Source organism: Odontesthes bonariensis, chromosome 9, assembly GCF_027942865.1.
Source record: "Odontesthes bonariensis isolate fOdoBon6 chromosome 9, fOdoBon6.hap1, whole genome shotgun sequence".
NCBI classification, from domain to species: domain Eukaryota; kingdom Metazoa; phylum Chordata; class Actinopteri; order Atheriniformes; family Atherinopsidae; genus Odontesthes; species Odontesthes bonariensis.
The window spans coordinates 21965573-21984061 of NC_134514.1; the positions used below are offsets into that span (position 1 = coordinate 21965573).

General features: G+C 39.2%; 1 protein-coding gene across 3 annotated transcripts in view; it reads left to right on the forward strand.

Moving 5' to 3' along the window:
• Positions 1-18489, forward strand: part of pde2a (phosphodiesterase 2A) — a 170490-nt gene that overhangs the window by 138214 nt on the left and 13787 nt on the right. For all 3 annotated transcript variants that reach the window (XM_075473631.1, XM_075473632.1, XM_075473633.1), the window contains exons 4-15: positions 103-191; positions 3745-3854; positions 4625-4680; positions 4946-5005; positions 7376-7532; positions 8224-8276; positions 11153-11227; positions 11490-11531; positions 12268-12336; positions 12426-12556; positions 17884-17995; positions 18111-18150. In XM_075473631.1, coding sequence (XP_075329746.1) covers positions 103-191; positions 3745-3854; positions 4625-4680; positions 4946-5005; positions 7376-7532; positions 8224-8276; positions 11153-11227; positions 11490-11531; positions 12268-12336; positions 12426-12556; positions 17884-17995; positions 18111-18150 — 994 coding nt within the window. The remainder of the gene's footprint in view (positions 1-102; positions 192-3744; positions 3855-4624; positions 4681-4945; positions 5006-7375; positions 7533-8223; positions 8277-11152; positions 11228-11489; positions 11532-12267; positions 12337-12425; positions 12557-17883; positions 17996-18110; positions 18151-18489) is intronic.

Consider the following 18489-nt stretch of genomic DNA (forward strand, 5'->3'; position numbering starts at 1 on the left):
CTCTCACAAATAGCTGAATTCATATGCATTGTATCAGTTAGAATTTGATTAATATTACAAACAAATATTAATTTATCTTTTGTTGTTGTTGTTTTTTACCAGGAGTGTGTATGTGTCTACATGCTGGAAGGGAGCTCAAGGCTGCTGTCTGATGACCCGCCACATGAACTGCCTAAGGAGGGAAAAATCAGGTGTGTACCATTTGTGTCTGTGCGGCAAGCAGCAGATGTTTTGTCCCAGTAAATCACCGCTGTGTGCTGATATGCTGCTGCATTGGCAGCGGCGATACCGAGAGAAGCAATAAAACAAGGAGGGAGGCTAAAAAGCATAAACAGAGACAACTGTTTGTGTAGGTGAAAATCGAGTTTCACCTGAATGAATACGAGCCGCTCAATCCCAAATCTCATCATCAACACATAGATAGTGGTGTCACAGAGAGAGATCTCATCATCAAGAAGCACAAAGAAAAATAAATTCTCTGTCTCTTTTATCTCGTTACCGCCTTTTACTTTTTTCCTCACTCAATCTACTTCTCTTATTTTCCATCTTGTTTAACATCTCTCTATCTCTCTAACAGCCTCTATCTTATTTTGTCAAATTTCTATCTCCCTGCCTGAGTTGCTCTTTGCCATCTTTTACTCTCAGCCTGCCCTTTCCCCTGAGCACTAAGCTGCCTGTATTTTGGTCTTTCACCCCACACCTCCTGTCCCCCTGTGCCCAATACCTCTCTTTCACCTTCAATCCCACTCCCTGTGGAAGCGTTGTAGGGCTAATCACCCAAATGACAGTGCCCTTGGTCCCTCAGTGAGACACATCTATCCTCTCCTCTCCTAAGTGCTCTCTGATGCTCTGATTCTACAACCTTGTGTGCCGCTGCGACAGCTGCCCAGATGCTGGCAAAAACCAATACTACATTATTGATGAATCTGTCTGCTTGTCAGACAACCCTGTTTCCAACACCTCATTGCCACAGAGACACAGTATCACAACACAAACATGCTTTTGAGAAACAAGCGCACAAGTACACAAGCACAGACCACACATGTGTACTCATACGCATCCACACACAAACTCTTATCAAAGCTGCATACAGGTTAGCTGTGGTGAGGATATTCAAAGAGCTACTGGGCACTTTGTTACTCTCCTCTCTCCAATTCAACCTGCTTATATAAGCCTGTTATCAAGACCTTGCCATACACCCACACACACACTCACACACTCGAACCAATCTGAGAGTCAGAAGGCTATGTAGTTCGGGCCTAAATCTACCCAACTTTCTAATATATATACAAGCCCATTAACTAGACTTTCACAGACATACACAGACATACAAAAAGCACTAACAAGTTTGGCCCAGACAGCTTCCATGACTGTTTATCCTCTTAAACTATTTGTTATGCACAACCTGAACGAACTCTCAAAATCAAACAAGTTGTCGTTTAAACTTTTGCAAATGAAGGACACCCAAATCAAAGTCTGAAAATGTATGATACAGTTACAAACATATACAAAATACATGCACAACCGTTTTTTATGTTTTCTCATTTATGAAATAACAAAAGGAACGTTTATACATGAAAGTTTTTACTTTCATTTTGTTCCATATTTTACTTTACAGATTTTCTTTTACTTTACTGTAAAGATGATTGACTGGTTGGGTGATGATCCTCTAGGCATTTCATTCAAAGACATGACCACAACTACTGTGTGACAGAAATGATCTGTCCATGATAGGGTTTTCCTTTATTTTTGTGCGTTTGTGTATGTGCAACCTTTGCCAGTCTTGTCCAGTTGTTTTTTTCCACAGCTGTGTGTATTCTCTAATGCACAAATGATCAAACAGTTGTATGAATCACAGCAGCGGTTGCAGCAGAGCTCCCCTGTGCTCTTTAAATTAGAGAAGTGTTTTCTCTCAATGCTGATCGTGTTATCACCTCACACAGACAGTCACTGAATATCTATAAGTATTGTAATAAGCATTTTAAGAACGATGCAACAATTAGATTATTTTTGTAATTGTAAATTAGGGCACCATCTGCTGTTTCCTCTTTATATCAATAGTTAAGCACTTATGACAAATCAAACTGTCAAATTGTCATATTTTATTGGTTAGAACTGTGCTTGTGTAATTCACGTTAATTTCCAATTTTTGACTTTTGAAGTGCACTGTACCTGTTCTTCTTAATGCTAAAATTGCATCTAAAATTTAGTAACTTGGAAACCACAAAGAAAATAAACATTAACTATAGAATACTGGATATGAATTCCTTTAATCAACAAGAACAAATTATGATTATAAAACAAATTAGTCAAAACTATCTAACAAATACAGCAACTAGCCCTCAGAAAACATATTTAAAAATTGTGAGCAGTGAGAAAGATGAAGAACCCAAATGCAGGACACAGCCTTGTAAAATGAAAAGAAGGAAATCAGTCAGCACGGCAACCTTCACAGGCCCCTTTCACATACGGGTTCACTCAAAAAAGATGTCCCCATTGACCCGCTGCCGTTCTTCCTTGGTACTTCACACATCCCAGACAGAGGGAGCTCAGTCCTGCAATGTCGCGTGCTCACACACATAAAGCCATAGAAACAGCTGAGTGTCGACAGTGCTGTTGGTTGGAGTGGTGTGCTTTGTGATTATACTATAACTAAATAAAATAAAACCTTCATTAATATTATTCATAACACAGATATTTGATATCACAATGGTTGTTCTGATATGCAGGATTGCATTTTAAGCTACTTTTTCAGACATTATGTTCATGTTTTACACAGTGTATGTCGCCAACTACACATACATACGTATTATTGCCAGAGTGATCCCATCCCTGGGCACACTGCAATTAGTACTAATGCACAATTTATCATTTTACACATACAGTGCGTTTTCACATGTGCACAGACATTAAGTAACTGTACTGTTCTTACTGCGCCGTTCGTTTGTGTTTGCTTTTTACCGTGGCCCATTTGAATTGGCTTCATGACTATGCTTGTGAGCCGCTATGAATAAATACATTGCACAAAGGTCAAATCCGTTTGCCATATTATAATATTGGACTGTTCCTCAGTGAGCTGAAAAAAATGAACACTTTGAAATAAGTGCACCATGCAGAGATTTGTCTGCGATGGCTGGAGGGGATTTCAGACTCTGTGAGCATTTAATAGAGTGACTGCTGCTACCCTCCATGTTTCTGTCAGTTTGTGCACTTGTCTGTGTAGGTAGCTGCCAAAGAGCTTTGCTGATTATCATGTGAAGCGCATAGTGGTCGAATTTACCTATATGCTTGAGTGAAACTGTTTTGATTCTTTTTTGCTTTCCATATTCATAAGAGTCTAAAGGTGTGTGTGTGCGCGCGTGTGTGTTCATGCGTGCGTGTGTTTGCGTGTGTGTGTGTGTGTGTTTGGAAGCAACCGGTCCAGAATAAACAAATCGTTGTCTCATATTTTAGCATAAAAATGCTGCCCTTTGTATCAAATGACAGAACAGAACACAGACACACAAATGTATGTATTGAGTTCATATAACTTGAGAATGAATAATAGCTCTATTCAGCAGTGTTTTGGTTCATGTCTGGTTTTTTAAGGTTGACAATTGTTTTTCCATTTGCCACATTTGTCCTTCAAACCTCCTCCTCCTTATTTTCTCTGCAATGTTTGAAAAACTGTGTCTTACATTATACTACATTCAAGTATGTTACTGTCCTTTTCAAACCTGAGTCAGACTCTTGTATTTGTTGTAGGAATATTGCGGACCAGCTGAAGCGATGTCAGTGCGCTGGCCTTCCTCCATCTGAACTGCCAGAGATATACAGAACCTGCCTCGCAGCACCTTTACCAGCACACAGAAGAGGTGAAGTTGTATGCTTTATGAAGGGTCCACTGATGGCTTGAATGTTGCTGATGGACAGACAAAAGGACCGACACCTGAGTCTGTGTGCTTGTTTTTGAGGATGTGTGAGCATGTGCCTGTGCATGCAAAGGAGCACAGAGATGTGGGAGCGTGGGAGGACAAAACAAACGAAAGGAGATAGAGAGACAAGTAGCGAACAGGAGATGATGATTGCACGGAAAGAGGTATGGAGCTATGTGGGCAACAAAATTAGAGAAGAAGCCAAAAAAAGCGATGAAAGGTTTGTGATGAGAGAATAAAAAATTTAAGAGTATTACCAGACTCTGCATTGTGCTTCAAATTGAACACATTTTCTTTGCATTCAAAAGCAAGAGTAAGAGAATAACCTGAGAAATGTGTAGATGTCTTTCAGCACAAAAGCATGACTGCTCAGCACTTTGGGGATAAGAGCACACCAATTAATATGCTGTAAAGATACAGAAAAAAGTTAGCATGATAGTTAGTTCTGTATGAGTTTTGCTTATTATGACGCGTATTGCCATCAAATGAAAAGGGAAAAAAAACAGTCATATCCAAGGACATCAGATCTATATTTGTTCATGTCTTTTTCCTTGTATATTCCTTGAGTATTAGAACAAAAAGGAAGACTAAGTAAGATAAAAAAAAAGCTGGACAAGGACATAGAAAACTAATTAAAACGAAGGACCAAACACTGTTTTATTTGAATTGATGCATGACTCTGAATGCTTTCCTATTTTTCTTTCTTTTAGCTGTTGTAATTCCTATCTTGGATCAGGATCAGGACAAGATCCTTGCTGTCTTACTGGTGAGTCCCTGCATTCAAGGATGTACAAAAGGATTTGAAAGAAATTAGTCAACCAAAGTAGCAAATCAAGTGTGAGTGATTACATCACCACCTTCACCTCCTATTTGAAAAAGGTAAATTTTTTTGGGACTGATTTCATTTTAGTTAACCCACACAAATTAAATTAAGTCCACTGAGACAGCAGGGCATTCACCAGTGAAGCCTACAAACAAAAACTGCCCTCTGCTTAGTTTCTACTGTGTGTGTTCATTTCTCTGTTTTGCAGGTTGGCTGTAACCCACCATCGGATCAAGAAGAACTGCATTTAAACGTGCTGGGAAAACATGTAAGTTCTCGTCTTTTCTATTCTTCTTGGTCAACCCTGAAAAAACAAAATACTTGGCAACACGACCTGCAGTACTTTGCTTACTCAACACCTTTTTGGCGCCGGGCTGTTTTGTAGAAAAATAGCACAGCATAAGTAGTGGTTGTTGTTAAATCGAAAACTAGTCACGTACTAAACCCATTTCCAGAAATGTTCTGAAATGCGGTGAAAACTTGAATCTTTCAATGGTCCATTTGTTTGAACCCTTACGTAACAGACACAATTCCAAAGAAAAGATTCTCAGTGCCTTTATTGTATTTAGACAAGATAAACAAGATAAAGATTTCATGACCACACACTTAAAAGAAGGTTGGGATAGAGGCATGTTTGCCATTGTCTCTCATCGCCCTTCCTTTTAATGATACCTTTTGATTTTTTACCAATTGAGGATACAAATTTTTGCCGTTTTGCAGAGGAATCTATGTCCATTTTAGCTGAATACAAACCGTCACCTGCTCAACAGTGCGTGTCTGATTCTCTCATTCATAATGCGCTGCAGGCAGGAAAATCAAGGTATGAAGCCACACTGTTGTAAGTAGTGCAGGATGAGGTACCTCGTGGGAAAAGGCATCACCTTTGATGACAACATATGTTTCTCAAAACTTTCAATATTTGCCTCTGGATCAATGATACACTCACACATGCACACATGTGCACCTATCCCACTGACACTGACGCATCTCAATACCAGCACAGATGCTGGTTTTTGCACCTTTTGCTGATAACAGCCTAGATGGCCTTTCCTATCTTTGGCACATAGAAACTCCAGAACTCCCATGAGGTTATAAGGATCGAGGTTGAATGACGGTTTGTCACGCAGTGCTGCTTGAGGACTCGAAGGTCACACGCATGTTTTCTGTTATTGCCCATCACACTCTGCAATTACCCCGGTCTCTGAATCTTATACTATATTATGCACTGAAGATGTTGAAATACTGAAGTTCATTGCAGTTTTGCATTGACAACATTGTTTTGCGAGCTAAGTGATCTAAACATGTTTCAAGCATGAAGATTGAATTGTTTTTTATTTGTCAAAAGAAAAAGTAAGAAGAAAGTGAACCCTGCACTACAAAGTCTCAGATGGAAACCTTAATAAACTTCTTCAGGCTATGGTTTTCCACAGTCATCGTTTGGTAAGGTTAGCTGATACAAATGTTTAAAAATTGGGGCAGGATCTGTGGAATCAGAGTTTATAAAGCTATGCTATTTCAAATATTTTTAAACATCCATGGGGATCCCTAAATATCGGCCACTAAAAATCATAATTAATACTCACAAAGCAGGACTAAACTATAAGAAGGTGACAAAGTCTTAACAGGTACAGTGGAAGTCAAGCTGATCAGACCATCATCTGTTAAACAACAAGAAAATGAGAAATCAATGGTCTTTGAAACAGGAACATGATCATGAATTCACAAAAGACACAGTGGACAACTTGAATAGGTTCATGCAGAAGGTTTTACCATGGCATTTATGTCCTCCAGTCTGAACACTGACAGTTGAAGCATGCCCGCTGTTTTGAGGGAAGAAAAGACAAAAATACTCCATACAAAACGAAAAGGGAAATACCACTACAAAGTGTTTCCAAAATGTATTGCTCGGCAAAAGAGGTGTTACTGAAATTGCCAAGAATGGTCCCCAAACATTTTGTGAAGAACGTAGATAAAAAAAGAAAATGTCTTTAAATTATCACAGAGATCTGTTGTATGCCTTGTTGATGCCTTTAAAGATCAAGCTACCCTTTCTTCACTTAGTTTTTAGCTTTTTTACAGTCACAAACTTTTTGCCTCAACCTTTGCATTCCACTTTTGAAGTACACTAAATCAAAAGAACCAACTTGAATGTATTGTTTCAGTTGGTTAGAAGCATATGAATAAAGTCTATCCAAAAGCACAAAGTGTAATTTTCAAGTTGATCGAATCCACAGAAGTAGACCACCATTGCCAAACAAGAAAAGTAAATTAGACTCGCCTACAGAAAAAATCCTTTATATCAAATATAGCTCCAAACTCTTTTTGAAGTGTACATATCTCTCCTTTGGTAGATTATTAAACAGTGATCTTGTGTTTTCAGATATTATGAATAAAGAAAGCTTCAATAAATGGCCGGATATTAAAAAGGTCTGCCTCCTGGAATATTATATATCTGCAAAACTGTGTTGTGACCACACACACACACATACTCCGGAGATAATCCTGTGCATGGCTGGTGGCTTTCAGGATGAAAAATAGCTAAATGACTTCAAACAGTATTTACCCACCATTTTATCTCCTAAATATGCTGACTTTGGTGCTTCTCTGTGTATGCTTGTTTGTGTGTATCTTCTTGTAGGCTTCTGTGGCGTGTGTACGTGTCCAGGCTGTTCAGGCATCCTATCAGAGGCCTCCTCTCAGCCCTTCTCCTTTGCAGTCCCACAATGCTCTGCTGCACCTCAACGTATCGGAGCAGGACTACTGCGAGCTGGACCGCAACATATTGCAGCTCTGTGGTATGTACACGCACACACATGCAGGGGATTTACGAATAAAGTTTATGCATGAAATCTCCTCTTTCACTCTTTCTCAAACACATACATTTCATCTCCTACAGCTTTTGAACCCGTACGCAAAAATTTCATACGTAGTCACACACTGACAGGTGAGGTGTGTTAATAGAGTGAGTCCCTGTGGATGAAAAGCTCTGTGAATTTAGATTCAGAATGTCAGTGACAAAAGGAGTGTGTGACAGTTACAACATGAAAACAGAATGCTTTGCAAAAACACATGCTTTAAAATCTCATGCATAATGGAAGTGGACTCACTCATGTCATCCCTGCACACACATCAACAATGTTTACTCCCACTTAATTGTCAACAAAGATGAGTTTCCTTTGTTGTCTTCAGGTTTTTCCACCTCTATCTCACCTCGCTGCTTTTCTATTCAGCTATCTCCAGTCGTTTCTTGCCTGCAGTCCAGGCAGCTCTCCGTCAGTTGTCTTTGCTATTAGCCCCTGTGTTAACCCGCTCCTGTTCACTCTTCCCCGACCTGGATGTGTGAGTGCATCCTCCCCGGATTGCTTTCTGTCCACTTGCTTATATGATCTGCATTCGCATTCTTCCTTCACACCAATCTGCCCTTGGTCCTCTGTGGTTTCCCTGCCGTCACTTTCACTCTCTCGTTGTCTCCCTCTCCTCTTTTAGGTGAGCTCTATGACCTTGATGCAGCTTCTCTGCAGCTCAAAGTCATCAATTATGTAAGTGGCTGAGATCACTCATACACTCCTGCACGCACCACCATACACGTGCACACACTGAGCTAAATACGCACAGTACATGCAAAATATCCCTCCCCGTGACCTCTTCCCCTCCTCCTGTCACAGTATTTTTTATCATGCAGTTACTTCATCAATCTCCCCACAGGACAACCCAAGCGCCTCATATAAACAGTGAGAAGGACTCTCTGTAAAGGCAGATGAGAATAATGAGAAGAGAGAGAGGTGTAGATCGACGAGCAGAAATTGACTACAATTCCAAACGTATGAAGTTATTCACAGATGAAGAAAATATGAGAGAAAAGGGGGTAAAGCCAGAGGGAACAGGGGAGATTTGAAGGTTATAATGCATCAGAGGGACAAAGCCTCAGTCCATAAGAGCTCCAGGGAAGCCTAATGGATGAATGCACATGATTCATCTTCATCTACAGCGTGAAGGACTTCTTTTGAATATTTCATAGCTTTTGATGAGATGGGAAGTTAGTTCAAAGTTTGTCTGAATCTTAAAAATCAAGAATCTTTCTTCAGCAGAGGGGAAATTAATTTTTTTTAAAAAACAGAAAAATCACAACTATTTTACCAGCTGATTCATTTTGATTTTCAAACCTTGCTGCTTTACCTTGTCTTGTTTTATGAGAAGCTTTGCATCTTTACAGTTATAAAAAAAACTTTTTTCAACTTTTTTTTAATGACAAATTGTTGTAATTTTCAGGATATTGTTAGATACAATTACAATTGGTTCATATATACTCTATTAGGTAGCTAATATTTTACAGAAAGAAAGATTAAACAGGTATATTGACTTGAAAGCTTTTTTTAGACAAATGTGGGCTTCTACTTCATCCTGTTTCTGTTAGTTTAGCAGGTAAAACTTTTCTAGTTCATTTGAAGGCGAGTTGCATTTGCTCTTAAAAGTTTGCTGCATACAACCTGCAGTCGAAGGAGTTCCAAATGTAACTGAGACAGGCCATCCTGAAAAAATAAAACAAATACATAAAAAAGATTTAAAAAATATGTACAACCAAGAGATGACAGGAACATAGAGTTCAAATCATCACTAAGTTACATTCTTTAAAAAAGAAAAACTTTCACAGAAGACATTAGATGGCAGGTTTCTTCCAGCCCAGAGAAGAATACTTTCCAGGAGGTGGGCAAGACGAGACATTATCCAAGTTTAATGTTTAATGAGAAAAGAGAAAATTTCACAAGAGCAAACTCAGACGAGTCATCAAACTATTTCTCTGGAAACTGAATTTGCAGAGAGAAAATACAAAAAAATTAAATCACATTGTAGAGTTCAGGTATTCTTAGTATCTTTTTCTTTCTTAGTTACAGTTGCTTTGCTTTTGTTCTTTCTGTTATGTTCTCCCAAAAGAGAAAAAAAGAACTGCAATTGTCAGAAGAAAAGATAAATACCTCCAGAGGGCATGGTCTGTTTAACAATTCATGTATGAATTAGTTGTCATTTCTCGGTTTAATTGCTGAAGCCAAGCTTATTGACCCATCCTGCACCTAAGCTACCTTGGGACCAACTCAGTGGGGCTGTGCTCAGTGTGTGCTGTGCTGTGGAGGTTCAGCCTGTACTGCTTCATCCCTCAATGTCTCTTAAACCTGAATTCAAAGCAATTACTCTTTGTTTGAGGGAGAAAGACTGGAGGAGGGGAAAATGATCAGGAATGCATCCCTTTTGTAAACTACTTTGACTCAGACATGATATGTTTGGCCTGAATATTGTTGTAAAAATGGGTTTGGGAGAGGAGGAGCAGGGGATTGTTGCTCCTGAAGGATCATCAGTTTGGAGAAGAGGAGCTCGGAGCAGTTCTTTTGGGATTAACACAATTTTGGAAAATAAGGGGATGATGGGGCTTATTATTGTATGTGGGTGCGGCAACATGTCTTATGTGCGCATATTTGTGCTGTGTGTGTGTATGCACATGGGCGAGTGTGTTGGCAGTGGCTCCAGCTTATTCCTGTCCTGCTTGTTCTTCATCCAGATCTGTGGATTACAGAGAAGAATGTTGTGCGAGGATAAATAGCTCTCGTAAGTGTGTGCGCGCGTACCCGTGCACATGTTTATGCTCGTGTACCCTCAGCTTTTGTGCCATTGTGCATACAGGTGTGTTCACATCTAAGAGTGTATTACAGTCTATGAATGTGAATGAAGCATTCCTCATCCCACGCAGCGGCAGGAAACTGGCTGAAAATCTGCAGGTCGTACAGAATAGCAGTATTAGGGAAGCTGAGAGCACATGCACCACCTCTTTTAAACACATTGACACAAAAAGTGACTTTCTCCTATTTAGTTGTGGCTTAATGTCATAAGTCGTAAGCTATTTCATTGTATGTTATTTCATTTTCGGTGTTTCAATGAGACAATCAAATATTAAATGAGAAACTTCATGAGCAATAACTGAAAAATCATTGTTATTGTGTTATTGAGTGTGTGTTAATGCACATTTATTTGTTGTGTAGTATGTATGTATACGTATATAAATGCTAAGTTGCTTATTGTCAATATCCATTTTGGACAATTCATAGCAAGCTGTGGCTAGCTTTACAAAGAATGCTAATACTAATAGAATGTATCCCACATTGTACTGTGTAACAATATTTGATTATTATAATAGAAAGTTTTTGGTACAGTTTAATTTACAATTCAATGGTGTTATGGAAGAAAACACTAAATTCTTGCTACACCCGAGCTGCAGTCATTTTCATTGCTCACTGGTTTGTTTAATCTGATCTTATCTTCAAACAATCATAAAAGACAATCATAAAAAGTGCTTTAAAAACACCGACTGGATCTGTCAGAGTAATATTTTGTGATTGTCTGATGTTATGTTTGCGTTCCTCTGCAGCTGCAGCAACAGACGCAGTCACAGTGCTGTTGTTTGCTACTGGTATCCGAGGACAACCACCAGCTATTTTGCCAGGTACACGCACATGCACATGTTTCCCCTTGCATTTTTATCGCTCTGGTACACATTTGTTTTTATTATCTGCTTTTGAAATACCACACAAAAACAACACACCAATTTCCCTCACACAACGCTCCCTTCATCTCTCCCAACTCTCCCCTGGCCACACACACACACACTCAGCCTTCCACCATCTTAGCACTTACTCACTCACCAAAGAATGAATTCAACATTAACATTTGAGTAACTTTAGATCTTTGACCTCTGTGACATTTAGGTGGTTGCAGACAAAGTCCTGGAAGAGGAGATCAGCTTCCCGGTGAGAAAGAAAAACAATTATATATTCATATGAACATTCATTTATTTATTTGCAGTTGCCTGTTTATTTTTGATATTCCCAGTGAAAACATTTGCTCATACATTAATTGCTGATTTATTTCATCGTGTCCTCATTCAGTCAGTCATTTATTTTAAATATATAGTTATTCATAAGATCCCCCCTACTCATGGTTTAGTAAACAAAGAAATCCAAGGACGTTTGTAGTAAATAATGATTGGCTTACTTAAAATGCAAGTGTTGTAATCCGTCATGTCTTTTTGACGGCAAGAACGAATAAAGCTCCCACATGTGAACATCTCTAATCATCAGTAGAGACTATAATTAAGAAATTTGAGCAGAAGAAGTAATTGCTTCCTTTGAGTCTCTTCAAGTCTCCTGTCCATGCTTGTGATGCAAAAGTAGCATTTTTAACAGGCTCTTCATTATAGTGTGCATAGACTGTGTCCCCCTGGCTAAATGATGTGTGAAATCTCGATATTAGTTGGTGTGGAGAGATTCGAAGCCACACAGAAAGCCTTACATGGGCTATTTGTGCTGCTGATAAGTAAGATAATAAGCTACACTCTGAAAAAGCAATTATATTTATTATATATTTTACTTCAAAAGAAATCTCTGGGGAATCTTTCAAAAGGGATAGTTTCTTCCTCAAGTCTTTTGTACTCATTATCCCCTTTGCTCACCATGTCTCTCATCACCGTGTCTCTCATCCCTTCAGCTGATGTTTGGACGGTTCGGTCAAGTTGTCGAGAAGAAGAAGTCAATCACTCTTCAAGACATCACTGCCGTAAGATTCTGTCTCTCCATCCACCCATTCGTCCATCCATCCATTGTATTTATCTAACTCTCGTCTTTCTGCCTGGCCCCCCCTCTCAGGAGGAGCGCAGGCAGCTGTCCAGTATGTTGGGTTGTGAAATATCCTCCATGCTCTGCGTCCCTGTGGTCAGCAGGGCCACTGGTCATGTGGTGGCACTAGCATGTGCCTTCAACAAGCAGGGTGGGCAGAGGTATGTCTGCTGTTCCTTTTGTTTGTGCGTTCATTTCCTGCAAAGTAGGGCTCTCACGCTAAAAAGAGACACTCACTGTAATCCCGTTTTTAACCTCGCAGCTGTTGAGAAATTACACTGACTTCCTTATAGGTGGCTTAAGGATAATACATATAAAAACCAATGGTTGTCAATCTGCGGTAGATATAAAGATTTATGTGACAGCAGCTTACAGTGATTTTTGGGATGGGCCTGACTGTATGAGCCATCCAGATTTGCTGAGTTACAGCGGAGTTACAGCAGATTTGCTTAGTTACAGGACTAAGACCCAACAGCAGCCCTGGGGCCAGCTGCATAAAACTGTGTGGAAACACAAAGGCTTTCTTTTCACCAAGTCACGTGTACTTATGGTTCTCTTTTATAAATCTCAGTCATCATGATATTGGACTTGCTCCATCCTGATTTCCACTCCCATTTTTAGCCTTGAATCGATGCAGACACATCCCTACTTTGTCTTTTGTGCGTTAAAAAAAACACAGTTTGAATGCACCTCAACCAAATACACATGACAATGAAAGCAACAGAAAAGAAAGGAGAGGAAGCTCAATTTTACCGAACGTGACATTGAGACAGTCATCAGAGGTGATGATGAACAGAGTAAAATCTTCTGAATGGAGAAAAGTAACATAAATCTTTCTGTATGATCCCAGCAAACGATCCTCTTGAGGTAAAAAAAAAAGAAATGCTTGGATTACAAATGAGAGTCCAAAGAGTGCATACGTTCACTTGGGACAGCACCAGGCCTACAGGTGAAGGACACCAACAGCTCCTGCTTTGTCTGCAATGAATAGATGTATAGCTTGTATATTCCTGTATATTGGGTCTTTCAGCAATGCTTGCACATGATCAAGAGGAAGATCCAGACCTACAGGCAGAGCACTTAAACAGTCTTATGGAGCCTAAAGCAGTGCAAAAATTCACCTTGTACCAAAGTATAAAACTTTATTCTAAATACTTGCTCTTTTCTTAAAGATTCATCAGCAAGGTCAGAGCCACAACTGAAGAAGAGTATATAATAAGAACTGTCAATAAGAGCCTTAAAGTGCTCTAAAAAATGTGTGTACACACGGTCTGAAGAATATAGTTTTGATTTATAAATACTGTTTTGTGTATAGGAAACATGCATATATATGCATCTCTTTTTCAACTAGCTCCTAGCTAGAGTTTGAGCCAAAGCTTAGCATACAAATGCTAAACCTTCCGCAGCTGGGTTGTCATTATACCCTGTTTTTTGTTATTATATGCTAGCTAGGGTGTTCATTCAGATGTACATTTGCCTCAAGTAACCGGTCAAAACACATGCAAAAAAACTAAGTCTGAGAGAAAAATAGCAAGTGCTATGACAGTTTCCAAATTAATGGCTTTAAGCTATGATTATATATGCAAAAAGAATTGGTGATTTAAGGTTAAAGGAATGCCAGGAGGCTTTGGGCCCAATGATAAAAATGGCAGTTCCATCTAAAATGCATGAGGTATTACACATGGCCATGCTGTTAACGCTTTACAATGACAGCTAATGTTTTTTGAATTATCGAACTGAATGGAGGTATGAATGCACACCCTTTATATCAAAGGAGTATAAACGCATGCTGCTTACAGTATTGCAGGTTATTAGTTTTCAAGTTACACTCAAAATTAAGACCATTTAAAAGCACAACATGCATAAAAATGCGCACAAAAAAGCACTGAATCTCTTCACAGGCTGTGAGCATTCACAAATGGCACAACTGAATAGATGGTCTAACCACTGAACTGACATGGATGATATCAAAATGTTTAATTTGTTAAATTAATTCAAACAGGAACTGTTTATGATGATGACTGTCCTTAGGGGCAGCACTTAATGATACAATTAAGGGAAACTGTGCTCTTCATTTCATCAGTCATAAGCTGTGTGTGACCGACTTACTCAGTGTGTCTCTGAAGTGCACTGATCTTCAAAGGTTCAATAAGCATTTCCCACTGGACTTCAAGTCTCCTGTAGTGAAAATAACTTCATAAATGACTTCTTATTTTTGTTAAGTGCTCGCTTCTCACAGTTGTTCTGACTACATGTCCCTCTTTCAACCAGTGCTCTGATCCAGTTTCTGAGTACCTTGGCTTTCCCATCAGATTCTGCTCTCATTCGTTTTGCACTGAGGTTTTTCACCAGATTTCCAAAAATCCACCCTCTAAACCTGCCAGAAAAATAGTTTTACAAAAACACCCAGCTACTCGGCTTTCATTGGGAATGCTGGAAAAACCTACCAACTTACCAGGCTGCTGATAGCACTCCATCAATGGTAGCAGGATATAGTCTGGAGCCCTTTTTCACCACACTGAGATTTGTCTCGCCTTACAAATCGATGGGGCAATGTTACACAAAAAGGAAAAAAAGTATATATGCTGTTGTCTGTTTGAAAGCTGTGCAGTTTCCACCAACCGTCGGGACTTGGACAGACTAAAAGTGTTCCCTGATCGGGCACCACAGCTCTTTCAAACTCATGTCCAATTGCCCCCTCTTTGTGTCTGTGAGCAAAAAGTATGTGTGCAACCAGATGGCTGTGATGATGATGGCGGTGTGATGATCTAGAGTCAGGTCATGAGTCTAACAGCAGCGGGTGGCTTGGCTGCCTGGTTTGGCATCATGTTTTGGCATGTATTTGTGTGTACGTGTGTGTGTTTGTGAGCTGCCAGAAACACAATGCCGTTATCTCCTAAATGCAGAGGTCTGTAAGAGCGTACTCCAGCTTATTATTTTTTGTTGTGTCTTCGTTTAAGATTTTGGCAAATTAATTTTTTAATTATATTATTTCTACACATGTAACACACACATGCATGCACTCAAATGAGAAAGATGAGAGGGGTTCATGTCTACTAATTTCTCCCTCTGCCTGTGGCTCTCATGATAGAGCTGGCATCTCATTACCATAGTAACAGCAACAGAATTATGATTGCAACTATCCATATAATGTGATAAGCCCAGTCTTTGCTCCGAGCACAGTCTCACAGATTTTAAACTCATCATCCCTTTCTCCTATATAATACATATTCAGATGCAAAATTTGCAAGAGACACAGGTGCGTGATAGCACAGTCTGGCACCAGTTATAAGTTCATAACTCAGTTTTGGTGCTAGCAGATAAAAAGACTGAAACAAACACAGTAAGTCTTGTCTCACTCACAGATACGGGTTGAGAAGACAGAGAAGGCCTTTTATACGTTAAAAGAAATCCCTTTAAGGTTTTGTGTACAGCACAAAAATGTTTATCTCAAATCAACTCGAATGCTTAGCAGCAGGATGTACAAGACCAACAGCTGACAAATAAGTTGACTGCAGTGTTATCTCAAAATGTCTGTTAAACAGAGGGCAGTCTTACTGCAGCATCACAAAACACCAAGCAAGGTATGCACATTCTTACATAGTCTTTTCTCTTAAGTACCATTTTCCATGTGGAATGTATTGTGTGCTCTTTAACTATTTGTATCAAATTTCCCGTCTTTGGAAATGGACTCCCACTGGCTGCTATTCTACCTGTGGAGATGGATACTATTTTCTGTCATGAGTGCAAATAACTAGCTGTTACCACAGAAAATCATTCTCCAGCCTCACTGTTGTTCTGCATAAGTCTCCAAAGTGTCAGTCATACAGATTTCCATGATACATTGCATTTCCAGGCTCCTGTCTACTTTGTAAAGATTCCTATGAGTCTAAGCTGGGGGGCTGGTAAACCCTGGAGCCTGTTCAAGGCTCCTGTCAATTACACAATAACATGCCACCGCTCTCTGTAGGCAAGGACAGTTAACTGCAGGCAATAACTGCCCTTCACTAAGGACATTGCTTTACCTTTTTAATGCTGTCAAACATTTTGAAGTTCACATAAACTCGCTGCAGGAAACACGAGTATAGTTCAGTTTCCTGTACTTTCAAACATTCTATCATTGCCTTAATGGTCAAGTTCATTCTTTTAGTATCTGTTTTAGCTTCTAGTAAAGTATCTTAGCTGTCTTTTTAAAGCAGCCCAAGGGAAGTGTGTGAACCTATGTGGTGTTTGAAATACACCAACCTTTTTTCTGCCCTGGAGCGTCCAGGGGCTCAGATAATGCAGTTGTCAACTTTGGTTTCCTGCCCAGCATAGCCTCATTTTGCTTTACAAGATCACATAACACACTAACAACTAAATAACAACACTCTTTCATCATAACGAATAAAGAATAAAAGATGGGGGTTGGGGGGCACATCATAAAATTGTGTGCCTTGAGTGCATTACCTTTACAAATAAAGTTGAGCCACAGGAATGAATTTTAGATTAATGTTTGGAAATAAAAACAAGCTGTTAGAAGAAGTAAGGTAGAAGAGATAAAGAGTATAGGCAAGACATAGAACAAGAATAAACATTAGATTGGATTTCACACCTGGAGAGACCTCAGAGAAAACAACAGGATGATGGACAGATGCAGAGTAAGCTTCATTGTTGCTGTTGGAAAGGAATAACAGATTAGCTCACTTGCTCTGCTGCGTTTGATTTGCTTGGGTCTGTCTGTGAAGTTTCTGACCTGCGGATTTTAATGAATCTGAAGAATATGATTGTGATAAGTTCTCCCTTTGCTCTGTGTAGGCTGTAAATAAGAGGAGAGTGAAGTTGTGATTGATTCCGATATTAAAAGTAATGAACTATGTTTACATACTCCAGACTTTTATTTTAGTTTTCTGCATAATGAAAACGGGAAATACACAACATAGTTATTTATCAGAGGTTGAAATGTATGTTATAACCATATCATTATCATATCTACCTCGCTGATGACTCAGATAGCCTCTGTTACCCACGGCAATTCTATTACATATTCCGTTACACAATTATTGACTTCACGCACATTCAGGTTCACGTTCAAATCCTCCAAAAAACGTAAATAAGAAACCACAAACTCTATTACAAATAAACAAGCAAATTCTTATTCTTTTTTGGTTGTTTCGTCCTATGGTGAGCTTGTTTGGTCATCATATACAGTATATATCATAGTAATATGAAAATATGTAATCTTATTCTTGCTTGGTCCTGTAATATTACTACAGATTGTCTAAATTTTTTTGTGGCCTCTGAAGGAGTCCCATCAAATTTTGCTCAACTGTGGTATCCGTGTAGTATGAAATGTTAAGGTTTTTCATTGATCAATGATGACTTAATGATTATCATAACACATCATGGTACATTTTTTTGTTGATTAATTGATTCAGCTTTGATTTTTTTTTTTTAAATATCTATAAATGCTTAGATCCACCCTTTCACCATGTGTTTCCTTCTGCAGACACACAGAGACAGATGAGCATGCCATCCAGCACTGTTTCTGCTACACTTCAACAGTCCTCACTTCGACTTTGGCCTTCCAGAAAGAACAGAAACTCAAAGTGGAGTGTCAGGTACGGCACATGCTCACACACTCACTCTCTCTACCACCCACATGCCACATGCATACATAAATGTACATGAAGATGCCTTTAGGGGAGCTTTTTTGTCCATTGTTTCTCCACATAGGCACTCCTACAAGTGGCCAAAAATCTCTTCACACACCTGGGTAAGTCTTTTCTCCTCTGTCTTTCTGTCTGTGTGAAAAACGGACACTTTTGGACAATTTGCATTAATGACAGACATTTAAACGGTCGCCTTGTGAAACGAATGACGCACATAATTAAATGAGTTATTACAGACCGTAAAGGTGATTACACCCAGAATCCTAATCATAAAATCAAAAGGGCATTAAAAATGATGGCAGCGCCATATCACATAATTACACCGGGGCATTTTCATTCTTATCAAACAGTGAGCACCAACAGAAGAATATGTCATTGTTGATTTATCATGATTGCAGGTGCAAAAATTGATCCAGTGGTAGAGCAGATTGTCACTACTGTAC